At 62.3% G+C, this 15,860-nt stretch overlaps 1 protein-coding gene across 7 annotated transcripts in view; it reads right to left on the bottom strand.

Moving 5' to 3' along the window:
* Nucleotides 1-5,509: 5,509 nt before the first annotated feature.
* The window catches only part of TLE3 (TLE family member 3, transcriptional corepressor), a 28,421-nt gene continuing 18,070 nt past the window's right edge, over nt 5,510-15,860 (bottom strand). For 4 of the 7 annotated variants that reach the window (XM_064517815.1, XM_064517816.1, XM_064517819.1 and 1 more), the window contains exons 9-20: nt 15,419-15,435; nt 13,464-13,583; nt 13,043-13,249; nt 12,819-12,951; nt 11,794-11,990; nt 11,152-11,228; nt 10,623-10,872; nt 10,233-10,480; nt 9,473-9,620; nt 8,083-8,233; nt 7,608-7,684; nt 5,510-7,526 (exon numbers count right to left, since the gene is read on the bottom strand). In XM_064517815.1, the coding sequence (XP_064373885.1) occupies nt 7,419-7,526; nt 7,608-7,684; nt 8,083-8,233; nt 9,473-9,620; nt 10,233-10,480; nt 10,623-10,872; nt 11,152-11,228; nt 11,794-11,990; nt 12,819-12,951; nt 13,043-13,249; nt 13,464-13,583; nt 15,419-15,435 (1,733 nt within the window). In that variant the 3' untranslated portion in view covers nt 5,510-7,418. The remainder of the gene's footprint in view (nt 7,527-7,607; nt 7,685-8,082; nt 8,234-9,472; nt 9,621-10,232; nt 10,481-10,622; nt 10,873-11,151; nt 11,229-11,793; nt 11,991-12,818; nt 12,952-13,042; nt 13,250-13,463; nt 13,584-15,418; nt 15,436-15,860) is intronic. The other 3 variants (XM_064517818.1, XM_064517821.1, XM_064517822.1) reach the window with 1 other exon arrangement.

Raw genomic sequence — 15,860 nt, 5'->3', positions numbered from 1 at the left:
GAGCAAAGGCAGTGCTGACGCCGTGCCCCGGCTAAGAGTAATGAGCCCTTATAAATAACACCTCTATCAGCACGTGGCGAGCCAGCGGACCCCCTCCCCCCCGGCTATATGGGGGGATAATATATTTATCCGCAAGCAAGGTATAAGGCCGCGAGTCCAAAGCTACAAATCCTCACAAGTGAGTATTAATGGATTATGCCTTTGCAATCCATTGCATGTTCTAGTTATACAACAGAAATTGGGATAATAAAACAGCTCTTAGTGTCAGAATGTAATTAAACTGCTTCAATATGCCTCGAGAACAGCACAGCTGCTTCGTGCCGCCGTAAAGCATCTCAGAGCCGCTGGGCCGTTTGCTCGGGAGCACCCGGATTCGAGCGGCCTCCCCGGCCGGCACCTGGCCGCGCGCTCCCAGACCCCGGAGCCGGCGGGAGCGCGGGAAAGCGGCCGCCGCTCAGCCGCCCCTTCGGAGGCGAGTCGAAGGGACCGAGCCCTTGCAGCAGGCTCCTGCGCAGTGCTTCCGATGGGTGAAGGAACCGTTAATTACCCCCTCGGCAGAAGCTAGCGCACCTGCACCCTCGCAGCGCCCGACGCCAGCCGGACGCGGTGTTCGGCCTCCGCCGGCCTCGCTGCCCGGCACAGCTGCTTCTCGGCCCTGCTCGGCCGCTCCCGGGGCCGGCGCCGGGATGGGACCCGCTCTCGTCGGCAGGGCTGTGCCGGCGTCCCACGTGCCCCACGGCGTCCTGTGCACCCCACAGCATCCCGAGCACCCCACGGCGTCCCGTGCATTCCACAGCATCCCGAGCACCCCATGGCGTCCCGTGCGCCCCACAACATCCCGAGCACCCCACAGCATCCTGAGCACCCCACGGCGTCCTGTGCACCCCACAGCATCCCGTGCACCCCACGGCGTCCTGTGCACCCCACAGCATCCCGAGCACACCATGGCGTCCTGTGCACCCCACGGCGTCCTGTGCACCCCACAGCATCCCGAGCACCCCATGGCGTCCCGTGCACCCCATGGTGTCCCATGTGCCCCAAGGCATCCCACGCTCTCCACCCCCCCACACATGCACAGAGCGTGCCGTGCCCCCCCCCCCCCATGGCATCCCACACCCCACGGCATCCCCTGCCCCACAGCATCCCGCATCGCCCCACAGAGTCCTGCACCCCCCCCCCAATGGCATATCACACCCTCATGGCATCACATGAGCCACATGTTGTCCCATGTCCCCCCCCCAATGGCATCGTGTGCCACCCATGGTGCCCTGTGCCCCCCACAGCATCCCATGCCCCCCCCAACCCACGGCATCCTGTGCCCCTCGCTGCTGTGCGCACGCTGCCGCGGGTCTGGCTTCGGACGTGTGCACGCATGTGCAGGCAGCGCGCTTCATCACCCCCCCCACCACCACCATCTCCTCCCCAGGGTGCCGGGGCGGGGGGGTGACTTTTATGTGCAACAATAAAAACTTTGGTTGTAGCGAAACACTGGCTGGTTGAAATTAGACTAGTTAATGCCAAGGAATTGTTTCATCTCGACTCAGCAGTAATAATGACGCTTTTTTTACAAGATGAATTGGTGACGAGCCAGCTTCCTCCGGGGCAATTCCTGCGCAGTGCTGATCCCCCTGGAATTCACCTCGGGAAAGAAAAAACAGAAAAAAGCAAAGAAAAAAGAAAAGGTTTAAACCTATCAAATGCTGCTATTATAACACCGTGCTGCTTAGCCCAGCCAGGCACTGGCAGCACGCAGATGGGGCCAAGCTGCCGGCAAAACCGCTCACACCCCAGTTTTCCTCCAAGGCAGCTCCAGTTGCAAGGAGATGTTAGGTGCACACAAGAGAGTTGCTCTCGCCCGCAAAGCCGGGGCACGGCGGACCCTCGCCCAGTGCAGAGGTGCCTTTAAAAAGCAATGCGGTCTCGGCCTGTGCCTCGAAAATAGAAGCAGTCCTGCCTGAGCCTTGCCGGGTTCCCGTGCCACTGCCACTGGATCGAAGCGGCAGGACCCTCCTGCCCCGTCCCTCCTTCCTCGGATGCTCCGTCCCACCCCGGCCGACGGCTTCGCTCAGCAGGCAAAACCTCTGCTGGGTTTTGTTGTTGCGTGTTTTTTTTTCCCCCCCATTTTTTTTTTCCAAGAGGGATTAAGCTAAGTTAGCTTTTATCTGTTTCTGCAGTTTTCCGCCGGGACTCGGTGAAGCACCGGTGCCCGGGAGCAGCAAACCCGACGAGAACCATCTAACGGCAGCGGCTGGGCGCTGCTGTCGGTGCCGCTGGGCGCGATGACACCCCCGAGCAGGCAAACAAAGCGGCGAGGAGGGGCGGCTGCTGCCACGCGCTCCCCGCCACATTGCAGACAACGGCGACGCACAATCATTCATTATAACTCAATTACAGTAATTAAAACTGGTGGGATGCAGAGGCAGAGCAGACGAAGGGAGTGGTGCCAACAGAATTTACACTCCGTGTCATCAGCTAGCGATAACAACAGCTGACGGGGTCCCGGGCCCCCCCGCCATCTGTTCCCGGCGCTGCGAGGGGCTGGCGGAGGTGCCGCAGCGGCGCGGCGTATGGCGCGCGGGAAGGGGCCGGAGGGGCTTCTGGTGCTGCCCCACGGCTGCCGTGGGGCTGGGGAGGTGTGTGGGGCACGGCGGCTGCAGTGGGGCCAGGGTGATGCATGGGGCACAGTGGCTGCAGCAGAGCCGGGGCAGTGCACGGTGTGGGGCACAGCAGCTGCAGTGGGGCCAGGGTGATGCATGGGGCACGGCGGCTGCAGTGGGGCCCGGGCAGTGCCAGCGGCTGCAGTGGGTCTGGGGCAGTGTATGGTGTGGGGCAGGGTGGCTGCAGTGGGGCTGGGGTGATGCATGGGGCATGGTGGCTGCAGCATGGCAAGGGCGATGCATAGGGCACGGCAGCTGCAGCGGGGCCAGGGCAATGCATGGGGCACGGTGGCTGCAGTGGGGCCAGGGTGGTGCATGGGGCACGGCAGCTGCAGTGGGGCCAGGGCAATGCGTGGGGCACAGCGGCTGCAGTGGGGCTGGGGCAATGCACGGCGTGGGGCACGGTGGCTGCAGTGGGGCCAGGGTGATGCATGGGTCACAGCAGCTGCAGTGGGGCCAGGGCAGTGCCGGCAGCTGCAGTGGGGCTGGGGCAATGCATGGGGCACAGCGGCTGCAGTGGGGCTGGGGCGGTGTATGGTGTGGGGCACGGTGGCTGCAGCAGGGCCGGGGCAATGCATGGGGCACAGCAGCTGCAGTGGGGCCAGGGCAGTGCCAGCAGCTGCAGTGGGGCTGGGGCAATGCACAGCGTGGGGCACGGTGGCTGCAGCATGGCAAGGGCAATGCATGGGGCACGGTGGCTGCAGTGGGGCCGGGGTGGTGCATGGCGTGGGGCACAGCAGCTGGGTCCCTGCCCCGGCCCCGCTTAGGGCTTGGCTTGCTTTTTTTTTTTAAAGGACAAGCTAACAAACACTGCCTCCGCGCCAGGATTCAAACACTGTAATTTGATAATTGCTGGTTATTTGAAGCGCGATTTGACCTGACGGCTGCAGCTGGCTGGGCCGGGCCGGGGGCCGGGCTCGGGTCGGAGCACGCGGTGCCCTGTGCCCTCGCGCCCGCCACCTCCGCCGCGCCCCGACGCTGCAGCAGCCCGGGACCGTGCCGCAGCGCTCCCGCAACGGTCCCCGCGGAGGTGCCCCCAGCCTTCAGCAGCCGCCGGGACAAAGCAGCCCGCGGGGGACCGTCCCCACGCACCTGCCGTCACTGCGGCACCTCCGTAGAGCTGAACGCTGGTTTTGCACCGAAGAGCTGCCCAAAGCAGCGCCCACGACAGCGGGGTGCTGGGTTTTTGCATGGGACATTGTGTTTTTGCACTGGGCACTGGGTTTTTGCATGGGGTGCCGGGTTTTTGCACGAGGCACTGGGTTTTTGCATGGGGCCCTGGGTTTTTTGCACAAGACGCCGGGTTTTTGCACAAAGCATCGGGTTTTTGCATGAGGTGCTGGGTTTTTGCACAGGGCACCGGGTTTTTGCCTGCCCTCGTGCAGCCATGGCCATGGGGACATGCTGCCGGCGAGGCTGCGCCACGTAGCTCTCTGGAAAGACGCCCTCGGTTCGCGCTGACGAGGCTTTTTGGGCAACCGGCATGCCGGGGCGATGGGCAAACCAGCCGCCGGCTGTCCACGCGGTCGAGCACTTTGCTACCCTGACCAGCGAGATCTCCCCCTCCGCACCAGCACCGGGCCAAGGCTGAACTAAAAGCTTTTTAAAACCCCCTTATGAATCTCTAATCAAAAATTAGTGTGCAGGGCTTGGACTGCTTTAATTACAAAGTACGTGCAGCCAGAGCCTTGCTGATAGCATAAATGGAAATCAGAGCGACTGCTCGTGGATTTAACACCTCCTCCGTCAGCACTTTCTGAAAGGTTGTAGTCAAACCAAATTAATTGCAAAGGGCAACAGTTTGCCGGGAACTGTTGAGAGGCAGCGGAGCAGCAGCAGCCGCGCGGCCGGGGAAACCGCTCTCCTCCCGCCCGCCGCGCTCCCCCAAACTTTACAACAACGGATTTCTTGCAATTTTTATCTTGTAATGGTCCCATGTGTGCAGCCCTCATTCCATTCAACTTGAAATCAGATTTAAATGCACTCGTAAGCATTTACCGCCGTGCATTATCGGAAACCCGAGCAGTTAGAGTGCTGCTCCGGCTTTTTGCGCCTCCCTCGCAGCAGGGTCTGTCGTGTTCGATCCATCACGGGGAGCCCCGGCCGGACGCGACGTGTGTCCCGGTTCACGCTAAGTGCTCGGTCCCCGTCGGGGCGCCCGGGCCGAAAGCACGGCAATGCTCCACGGGGCAGCGAGGGTTTCGGTGCACGGAGCGAGCCCCCCCAATGCATGCAGCCACGCGGGGCCCCAGGGACGGTCGCTGCAGGTGGAGGGCCGTGGCCCCCCCGGCCGGACCCTGCTCTGTGCAGTTCTGCTGCAGGCAGAGGCCAACGTCCCTCTTCAAGGCTCTGCTCCGTCTTGCTGCTGGGCTGCTCGCTGCAGACAACGGTGCAAACCAAGCACCCCGGTTCTCTCTTCGGTCTCATCTCCGGAAGGAGGAGGAGAGACGGGGCCAGGGATGCCCTGCAGCAGGCCCTGCACGGCCTCCGGATGCTCTGGAAGGTCCTTGGCAGAGCATCGCGCGTGGCGGGACGCGGCCAGCCCCGTCCACGTGTCCTCGTGGTGCAGGGTGGGAACCGAAAGCACTTTGCAAACATCCGTCACGGGGAAGCGAGAAAGCAAACAGGCTGGCAGCGATGCCGCGGGGCTAACGTGGCTGCTGAAGCGCCGGCGTCGGGGTCGCTTCCCGGCTGACTCCGGCATCGCTTGCACCCCGCAGCGCGGGAAGGGCCGGGGGAGGAGGGCGCAGGCGGACCCGGGCCCCTCTCCGCAGCCGGCCTGGCTCCATCAACAACTCCATGCACGTTTCCAGAGAGCAAATGGTTTAGAGACACTTTGTTTTCATTTGCACTTCATTACATTTACTTTTTATTCTTTTTTTCCCCTTTTTTTCTCCCTTTTTTACAAAAACCAGTTGTAGTTATTAACAGCTGTACATATTCTGCTACATACTTTGGTGCAAAGTCGAGAAGCCTGACTCAGTACCCCCCGCCGCCGGAGCCGCACGCAGTCCCTTCCTTTCTTTTTGGAGAAAAAGCAGCACCGACGTGCAAACCGGTGACCAGGCAGGACAGGGGCTCCCGGCAGCCTTGCCGGCGGCGGAGCTTCCCATTTTTCCATAGCTCCAAGCCCCGCCGGCACAGCCCTGGCGGAGGGTCCGGCGTCGCCCGTCCTGCCAGCGAGCCGGCCACGGACCACGAGCCGCTGCCGCCGATAACCCCGCACGGATGCGGGGGGCTTCCCCCAGCCCTTTTTCTGAGCATAACCGCACTTGAAACCACTTTCTTTAAAAATGCAGGTTTTCTTTAACGGGCTTTCTCTTCTCTCCGCGTTTCCCTTATTTTTGCTTTTAACAGAAAAGGGCAAAACACCTCAAAAAACGGTATTTTTCAAAAGGGAAAAGACATTTCCCGTGAGATCTCCTCTCCGCCGCAGCCGCGATGCCGCGGGTGCCCCGGGATGCTGCCGCGGCGATGCCGTCCCCGCCGCCCTGCCCGGCGCTGCATCCGAAACGGGCAGCTTCCACCTTAGCCCTAATTGCTTTGTGACCGGATCAAAATCAAAAATTAAAAAATAATTCATAAAAACGTAGTATAAAAATTCTCCTCCGTATGCTACAATACAGGGTGAGCGCTTCTGCTACACAAATACTTTTATTTCCCGTTATTTCTCTTTTACCCTTTAGTACAAAACGCTGAAACGCAGGCCTGGGCGGGGAGGGGGTTTGCGTCGTCGAAACCTATATACCAGAAGACACGAGACCACGTGGCCACAGGACCCTACCAAAGCCAGCCCCGTCCCCCCACCACACACAAACCCTACTTGTTAGTAAACTTTGTTTTAAAAAATTGTATTTTAAAGGTTATCAATTCTAATTCTTTACTTTCATTTGAATACAAAACACATAAGTTGCTATTATCTTTCGTGGCTCCCTGAGCTGAATTTACTACGCTTTCTTTGAAACCATTCCTCATCGTTTATGTCCGAAGAGCAAGAAGGGCTTGAGCAGAAGTTTCCGAGACTGTGGACTTCCTCTTTTCTTCAAACATACGAGCACAAAAATCCATATAAAAACTTGATTGTTTTGCTGATGTCCCGTCAGCAGCCGAAGACCCGACGGGCTCCGCTCCAGTCCATACAGTGTTCACACACGACTCACACACCGAACGACTCACGTGTACGACAGCAGGAACAACTTTCACCAGTGGACGCCTTTGCTCAGTCTGGCTGCAAGCTGCGTGTCAAAGGGGCGTCCCGAGCGGACGCGGGGGCGGGGGGGGGGGAAAAAATTGCCACCACCAAAACCATCAGTGGAATACAATTACAGCAGACGAAAAATACACAACTAGTGTACCGGGAGGGGGCCCCCACCCTTCCAATTCTATTCACTAGTCCGGTATTTACATTTTTCACAAGTCTTATGCAGAATGCACAAAAAAAAAAAGTCACAATAAAAAATAAGTCCTTTATAGTGCCACCAAAGCGCAGACGGAAAGAACCAGGAAACCAAAAAAAAAAAAAAAAAAGAAGAAACCAAAACCCTAAAAACCAAAACCAACATTTTGTTTAGGGCTTCAATGTGTGCCATATTCGCAGACCTCCAAGTGAATCCGTACGTTTTCCAGCCAGGCTTCCGACGGGATGCGCCGCCTCGGTCCACGGGCGCCTGGCCGAGCCCGGGGCCCGTGTCACCGTCCCGGCCGCGCGGCCGCCCGCGTCCCTCCGTCCTGCCGGAGCCGATGGCCCCGTTAAAATCCGCGTTAATAGATGACCTCGTAGACTGTGGCCTTCTTGTCCCCGGAGCCGGTTACGATGTACTTGTCGTCCGCCGAAATGTCGCAGCTCAGGACGGACGAAGACTCCTTCGACTGGAGGGGGGAGGAGGGGAAAGTCAGGGCGGTTTCCCGCGGCCGGCGCTGCCCCCCCCTCCGCCCCGGAGCCGCCCGTACCTGGAAGATGCTGGCTCCGTAGGGCGTCCGCCAGGCGTTGAGCAGGTTGTCCTTCCCGGTGCTCACGAACCATTTACCTAGGGCCAGCAGAGACCCAGGGCGTTAGCAGCTCCGAAGATTTCCTCTGGAGGGTTTCGCAGGACGCCCGTCCCAGCCCCTCTCCGTGCGCAGCATCCTGCGCTGCCCCTCGCATCGCGGCACCCGCAGGGCTTTGGGCGCCCTCGCCCCCTCCGAGATGCTGTCCGGCAATCCGCAACCTCGATCAGGAGGTGCAGCAGGATGGTTTTTACAGGGATAATCCCCAATTTCATCATCCGCAGGGCCAATCCCGCTGGAAGCCTCTGCACGTGCCATGCACGGCACCCGGCTGCGGAGCCGGCTGCTGCGGTCCTCGCTCGAGCTCTTAGGCGCAGGTCTAACCTTAATCCCAGCAATCCGGGAGAGCACAGCATCCCTAAACGCTGGAGCAACTTACCGCAGTAGGCGAATTTCAGCGACAGGACGCAGCTCTCGTGGAGGTGCAGCTGGTACTTGTCGGGTTTCGTGTGGTGCAACACCTCCACGTTGCTGCTCTCCATCCCCACCGCCAGCCACTCGCCCGTGGGGCAGTACCCCAGCGAGAAGATCTGCAAGGACACGCGCACGGCCTCAGCGGTGGGGGCCCGGCAGACCCCCGGGCGCTACGCGGCCGCCTCGGTGCCGACGCGGATCGCGGTCCGCTGCCGGTCCTGGGGGCAGGAGGCAGGTCCCCGCCGTCGGTGACCAAAGCTGAGCCCCCAGGACAGGAGCGGGACCACGCGACGGTGACCTAAGGACGGACCCGTCCCACGAGCGAGGGGACGAGCGCGCTCGCTGCTGCTCTTCCCCACCTTGGTGCCGGCACAGCCCAACCCGAGCCCCGCTGCCAGTTCCGGCTCTGCCGGGGCAGAGGACCAACACGGCCCGATGGGCTGGAAAGGACATAGCCCGGTCCTAAATCACCAACCGTCCCGAGCTGCCAAAACGCCGGGTTCAACAAACCCGGGAGCCAGAAGGAAACGGCTCTGCCCTGCAGCATGATCCTTTCCCCGTGCGCTGCACGAGGCATCCCAGGCGGAAACGCAGCCTCTCCCAGGGACGGGGCTCCCGCCGGGGTATTGGTGCATTTGGACAGAAAGCACCTTTCCGGCATTCTCCAGGATAGAAAGCTGCACGGAAAGCAGCACGACTAAACAAGCTCCGAGGCACCGTTCCTGGCGATAGGAAACGGCGGCGGCACGGCTTCGGGGTGCCTGGCCTCGCAACGCCCAGCGCTAATACAGCGGAAATCCCGGGACACGGGGACGGCTCCGTCCCCGCAGACACGGCCGCGGCCGCTCCCGGGGGACACCAAGCCCCAGCTCTGCCCCGCCGGACAGGAGCTCTCGGGGCTCCCCGGACGCAGGTGCCAGGCTCGGCGGCGATCCCGCAGGCGCTGGGCACCGAGACGCCTGGAAGAGCCGAGCAGCATCCCGAGACACGCGGCGCTGTCTTAACAGCAGCAGAGTCCTGCAGCGGATGCAAAAGCAATGAAAGAGGAGCCAAAACAACAGCCAGGGGAGCCCTGCAGCTCTTCCTGCCTCGAACGCTTTTACGTTACACGCGGGACATTCCTGCGCAAAGCGAGGGCTGGCGAGGACCGTGCTCCGAGCAGGGGAAGCCCCCGCCGCCTCGGGGCCAGCCCGTGCTGGTGGGAAACCCCCGCGGGTCTCCGGCATCCAGCCCCTGGCTGCTGCCGCCTCGCTCCATCACGCGCCGCGTGACGTTAAGCCTAAACGAGGCGACGAGCTCCAGAGCACGGCCAGGATGTTTCCCCTTCACGGGCCAAAGGGGCACCCGGCGCTCACCTGGGAGGTGAAGTCGTGCTGCTGCAGCTGCCGGCCTTCCCGCAGGTCCCACGAACGCACCGTGTTGTCCAGGCCGCCGGTCCACAGCTTCGTACCGTCGTGCGAGATGTCTATGCAGCTGGCGCCGTCCGTGTGGCCCTGGAATTGCCTTCGAGGAGAGAAATTCAACCCTTGGAGGAGGAGCGTTAGCAGAACCACGTGGGTGGTTTCGAAGGGAGCTCAGAAAGCGCCTGCGGTTGTGCAAGGCTACGGAAGGCCAGACGCGGGGAGCTGAGGCATGGAAAGGGAAGGGGGCATTTTAAACGGAGCAGTCGGGGAATCACGTTTGGGATGTGCTTTGCAGGCCCTGCATCGGCGTCACGGGGAGGAGGGCTGCCTGCACGACGTGCCCTACGCTGCACGCTGCTCTCCAGAAACCCCGGTGTCACCACAGCCGTTTCCACTCAGGTTGCATTTCCAAGGCTTTCCTCACACCAAGGACATCTGGAAACCCCACTGCTCTCCTCCCATCTCCTTAATTCGGGCTCGGCCACTGGCAAACTGGCAGCTAACGTGGAGGAGGGTCTCCTCTGCCACGGCACGCCAGCCTGAGGGAGCCCCTTCGGTTAAGTCATGGGCAGAAAGCACAAGTTGGGTCTCTCCTTGCCACCCCTGAGGTTCTCACACCAAAACACGCCCCAAAAAACCCCAGCTCACACGCAAGCACAGTCCAAAGCTCCCCACCCTCCTGCTCTGGCCACGCGCGGCTAGGTGCCCGCACCTGACGAGCGTCTGGTTGTGCAGGTCCCACACGGCGATGTTGCCGTCGCTGCAGCAGGAGAAGCAGACCTTGGCGTCGGGGCTGATGGCCAGAGCGTAGCAGGCCGGGGCGGAGGAGGTCAGCTCGGCCTTGATGCGGGGCGTGGGGGACGCCAGGTCCCAGATGGTGAGCGTGCTGGCCTCCCCTCCCACGATCAGCGTGCGGCCGTCAGGCAGCAGCTTGCAGGAGCGGATGTAGTTATCCCTGTTCTGGGGGAGGCAGAGCAACGGGGACGTTACCGGGAGGGACGGACGTCCCACCAGAAGGGACGAGTTCTGCTCAGCGACGAGCAGGATGCTCCAGGTCCCCGCGCGAGGGGACCGGTCCCCCCCGAGCCCGCCTCCCCCTTACCAGGCAGTCCAGCTGGGAGATGGGGCTCTTGCTGCCCGGCTGGCTGATGTCCCAGATCTTCACGCAGCCTTTGCCCCCGGTGTAGACGTGCCGCGTGGGGTTGCTGATGGTCACGGCGCACACCACCTCGCCGTGGCTCAGCGTGTTGATCTGGCGGGCGTGCCGGGGGATGCCGGGGCCCGCCAGGGCGTCGTGGGGAAAGGGCACCGGCTGCATCTGCCCGTCGGCGCTCACGTGGAACGAGTAGGCTCTGCCGGGGGAGGCACGGGAGCCGTCAGCCCCGGAGGGAGCGGGGGCTGCAAACGCGGCGGCCGCGAGGGAGGAGGAAGAGGAGGAAGAGGAGGAAGAGGAGGAAGAGGAGGAAGAGGAGGAAGAGGAGGTGATGGGGGCCGGCCGGTGCCTGGAGGCCACTGCCGCGCCCCGGCCGAAGCCCCGCGCTCCCGTGCCCGTGTCCGGCCGTGGGAGAGGAGGGGCCGCGCGCCCACCCCGCCGCCCACCCGCCCGTGCCCGAGGAACGCAGAGGGCTTACGGCTTCCCCCCGGGGATGGAGGCCAGGCTGGTGGGCAGTCCGGGCGCCCTCATGGGCGGGTGCGGGTCGAAACCAACCTGCCGAGAGACGCGCGGGTGAGGCCGGCACGGGTCCGAGCACGGCGTCTCCCTCTTCTCCCAGGCTACCGCAGAGCTTAACCTCATTTTTCCCCCCAGCAGAAAGGGGAAAGGACTCGGGAATTAGCCAAGGAGTTCGGGTCTGCAATGTGGATGCACTCGCCCCCCTTGCTGCACCCGAGCCCCGCGGGGACACGAGCGGCCAAGCCGTGCCGCAGCCTCCCGGCCGTGCGCCGAGCGCCGGGGGGGCTGGGTGCCGCGGAAACCCCAACCCCGGCACCAGCAGCACTGTTTCAGCTGCTGTTTCGATCGGGTTTCACCTTAGACATGCACGAGCAAGTATTTAGCACAAAAAGGTGATGGTGGCTGTGCCACGAGTATTTTCCAAGGGCAGAGGCTAACAGACACCCCAGTGCAGCGGCACATGCTCAGCACCCCGAGGGGGGTGGCTCTGCTCCGGGCATCCTCCAAAGGGAGCCACCGATACCCCGGCACCCACCGCCCGGTCCCCCCCCTTCCCACCGCCCCACCGTGAGCGAGAAAAGGAGCTAAAAGTGCTACGTACAGCTCCAAAGCTCACCATTGGCGACCGGCCGTAGGCGGCGGCGGCGGCGGCAGCGGCGCTCATCTGCGGAGGGAGGTTGTGGAGGCCGGCGTAGGCGCCGGGGCTGCTCAGGGAGCCGTTCATCTCGTGGTGCCCCATCATGGCGAAGGGAGCGGCGTAGGAGCCCCCGATGGAGATGGGCGTCCTCAGGGCCGAGGCTGCGGCGGGGAGGGATGGTTGCGGTCGCGGTCGCGGTCGCGCCAGCCGGGAGCCGCGCGGTTCCCGCCGGGTCCCCGCTCGTCCCGACGGAGGGGATGCAAACGCGACGGCTGCGCCTCCCCCTTATCCGGCGGCGGGGACAGCCGGAGCGACCCGCGTCCTCCTCCCGAGCTGCATTAAGCCCCCGAGGAGCCTCGCCCCCCCAGGGCTGCCGTGCTGCCGACGGGGGACACGTGCCGAAGCCGTGCCGGGGGTGCCGGCGGACCTGCAGCGCTGGGATCCCCACAGTACTGGGATCCCGGCGGCACTGGCATCCCCACGGCACCGGGAACCACATGGCTCCGGGATCTGCAGGGCACCGGCATCCCCACGGCACCGGGAACCACATGGCTCCGGGATCTGCATGGCACCAGCATCCCCACGGCACTGGGAACCGCGTGGCACCGAGATTCCCACAGCACCGGGAACCGCATGGCTCTAGGATCCCCATGGCACTGGGGACTGCATGGCATTGGCATCCCCACGGCACCGGGAACCACATGGCTCTAGGATCCCCGTGGCACTGGGAACTGCATGGCATTGGCATCCCTGCGGCACTGGGAACCGCATGGATCTGGGATCCCCGCGACACCGGGAACCGCATGGCTCTGGGATCCCTGCGGCACCAGCATCCCCAGAGTACTGGGAACCGCATGGCTCTGGGATCCCTGAGGCACCAGGAACCACGTGGCACCAGCATCCCTGCAGCACCAGCATCCCCACAGCACCGGGAACCACACGGCTCCAGCCTCCCCGCGGCACCGGCATCCCCGCGGCACGGCACCCACCCAGCGGGTCCATGCCGGTCGGCTTGCCGGGCATCGGCCGGAGGCCCGGAGTCGTGCTCGTGCCCGGGGTCGGAGCGTCGTTCCTCGGCGTGGGAGTGTTGGACTTGAGCCCGGGCGTCGACGACTTGTCGTTCTGCCGGAGAGGGGAGAGAGCGGAGGGTGAGGCTCGGGCGCCGGCACCCCGAGGCCGGACCCCGCGGCATCCCGCCGGGCGAAGCACCTACGTGGCCCAGGTCTTTAGTCTTGGAGGAGGGAGTGCTGCTGGAGGAGGCGACCGAGGCCGGGCTGTTGGGCGCGTCGCCCTTCTTCAGCCCGCGGCTTTTGTCTATGCCGTTCTCCGGCGGGGAGTGGGCCGGGCTGACGCGGGGGGTGGCGGGGTCCTCGTTGGAGACGTCCACGACCAGGTCGTCGCTTTTGTCGCCGTCGCTGTCCTGAAACGCGAAGCGAGTCACAACCCCGCGGGGGCTCCCGAGCCCGCGTCAGGCAGACGCCACCCGTGCCACGTTCGAAGACTTTTACCCAAAACCTGCTTCTTTCCATGCAAAGCCCTACGCGAGGGGTGCCGGGTACCCCAGGCCCCCATGGGCACCTCCGCGCCTCGTCCTGCCCCGGCGCCCGCACTGCACGGTCCAGCTCCCGACTCACATATCGGCTCATGCTGTCCTTCTCCTCCGCTTTCCGCTTTTTGGAGTCGATGCCGTAGTCCGTGGAGCTCCGGTGCTTCTCGCTGGCTCGCAGGCTCTCCGAGGGCGAGACGGAATTATTCTGGAATAACAGGAAAAAAGAGTCAGAAACGTGAGAAAACGGGATTTCACAAGCCGCTTAAACTCCCAAGCCCCGCGAGCGGTGCGTCGGGCAGACCCGCGCGAGGGGGCCGTTGCAGCGGGGACCGCTCCATCTCCGGCCCGGCTGAACCGCAGCAGCAGCCGAGCTCGGCCGAGCCAAAGGGCTTGCGGAAAATGTTCCAAAAAATCCCTGTGAACAGGCGCCGGGGGTGCTGAGAGCCACCCAGCACGGCTCCGGTTAGCGAGGGGGTTTCTGCGTTCGTTTGCAAGCACTAAAATCCAGAAAACGCTAAACACATTGGCTTTTCCAGGAAGGCCCCTCGCATGCCAAATGTTGGCTCGGAGCGAAAATGGCAGCGCGAAGCCTCCGTCAGCGAGAGCTGGAAAAACCCCAGCAGCTCGGCCCCGCCGGCAGCCCTGCAGAACAGCGACGTCCCCCCGCAGATGCGATTCAATTAGTTTCTCCGAGCTGCAGGAGAAATTACCATCATTTCATTTCTTATACCAGAGCCTGCCACCCCTGCTAAGGAGAAACGCTTCTAAGCTCCTCTGCCTGCCTTTCTTCCCGGCTGAAAGGGAGAACTAAAGCAGTTCATGTTTCTCCTCGGTACCCAATAAGCAGCTTTGGATAACACCGGGGCCTTTCTTCTCGGGCAGTCATGCTGAAAAACCTCGCAGCTACCCGAGAATCATGTCAGGCATTTAGAGGCATCGATCCATTCAGCCCGCTGCTGGCCCGCCGCCAAGAAACTAAATATTTTTTATTGCTCAGGCAAGGCTAGGAAAATATGAATGACTAACTCTGATTATCGTGCGCATTAAACCTCCGCAGGGAATACTCCGGGTTTTGTTTTATGGCTCCCATCGTTCACAGCCCCCTCCCCGTGCCGGTGCCCCCCCCCCGTGGGCAGGCTAGCGGTGCCTGGTTCCCCTCTCCCCCCTCGAGCGGCACCGGGCTTCCCGGCCACCCTCGGCTCTGCAGAGGCCCGTTTGCGGTCCTGGGGCTGCAAGGATGCTGCGCAGGAGAGAGCTGCAAAGCCGGGGCTTTGCATGGGGGGGCTTTGCACACCCCAGGGCTTTGCACGGGGGTTTTGCATGGGGGGGCTTTGCACGGGGGCTTTGCACACCCCAGGGCTTTGCACGCCCCAGGACCGGGAGGCTTCCCCTGGCCTCAGCCCATGGAAAACATTTGCGGCACCGCCACCTTCCCCTCTCCTTGCTAACCACCCACTTGTGCGCTGTAGGGCAGAACCCGGTGAAAACAAGAACTAAAACCCGCCCTCAACGCAGGGATGTCAGCGGACCAGAGAAAGGAGCTGTGCTGGAGGTGCCGGCCGCCCTCCGCCGCGGCTGCTTAGACGGTTAGTTAACTGCTTGACCTTCCAAGTCCTACTTAACGCAGCGTAATAGCCCGAGCCATCCCGACAGATTAGATGACCCAAGATAATAGAAGAGTGATCAGGAATAAAATAGCTTTCCTAATCACCGAAGGATTTTTATCCGCGCAGACTTGACTGCGCTCATTCACAAAGCTTAGTCAATTGAAACCGCACCTCAAAGCCGCGCGGCAATCAAAAAGATTTAAACCAAATCTCCGGGCTGGCACGGAGGAGGTCTCCTGGCACGGCGCGACCGAGGCGGAGCGGGCGCAGCCTCGCACCCTTCGTTATTATTTTTATATGACCCATACGAAAGACATCTCTCAAGCTCACACCCAGACGCCTGGTCCTTAGAGCGATAGATAAAATAGAAGCGCGCAGTGATCAGAAACTAAGATAATAGGAGGAAAATAAAAAAGGAGGTAACTGCACTTACTGCACTTGAGTCTCGCTCTTTGGAGGAAGCCGGCGTCAGAGGCGAGGTCACAGCCAACGCGAAGAGCAGGCAGAAAAACAAAGCAAGTTAGGATAAGTCTTAAAACAGAAGATAAACCCAGAGGCTCCCCGTGACCTAAGGCCTCCTGCCTTAACTCGGGACGTACCTCGTCTCTCTTCAGCTTCATCTTAGCACTGCTTTCCCCCGTGCAACCAGCTCCCACTATCTCCTCCCCCAGCTTTTTTTCTGTGATTTACACAGCAAAACACACAGCGTGCAAAGGAAACGCGCCGAAGCACAAAGGAAACGGCATCGACCCGCGGCTCTGGCACGCCAAGCCGCCAACGCCGGGGAGGTGGCACTGAGCGGCCGGGCTGCCCGCTGCTGCCGGGATGCGGGCTAGTCATTAACTTGTACACAAACAGCCCCAACCTCCCTGGCA

The sequence above is a fragment of the Dromaius novaehollandiae genome, chromosome 10 (assembly GCF_036370855.1).
Source record: "Dromaius novaehollandiae isolate bDroNov1 chromosome 10, bDroNov1.hap1, whole genome shotgun sequence".
Classification (NCBI taxonomy): Eukaryota; Metazoa; Chordata; class Aves; order Casuariiformes; family Dromaiidae; genus Dromaius; species Dromaius novaehollandiae.
This window is presented reverse-complemented; position numbering and strand designations above follow the sequence as displayed.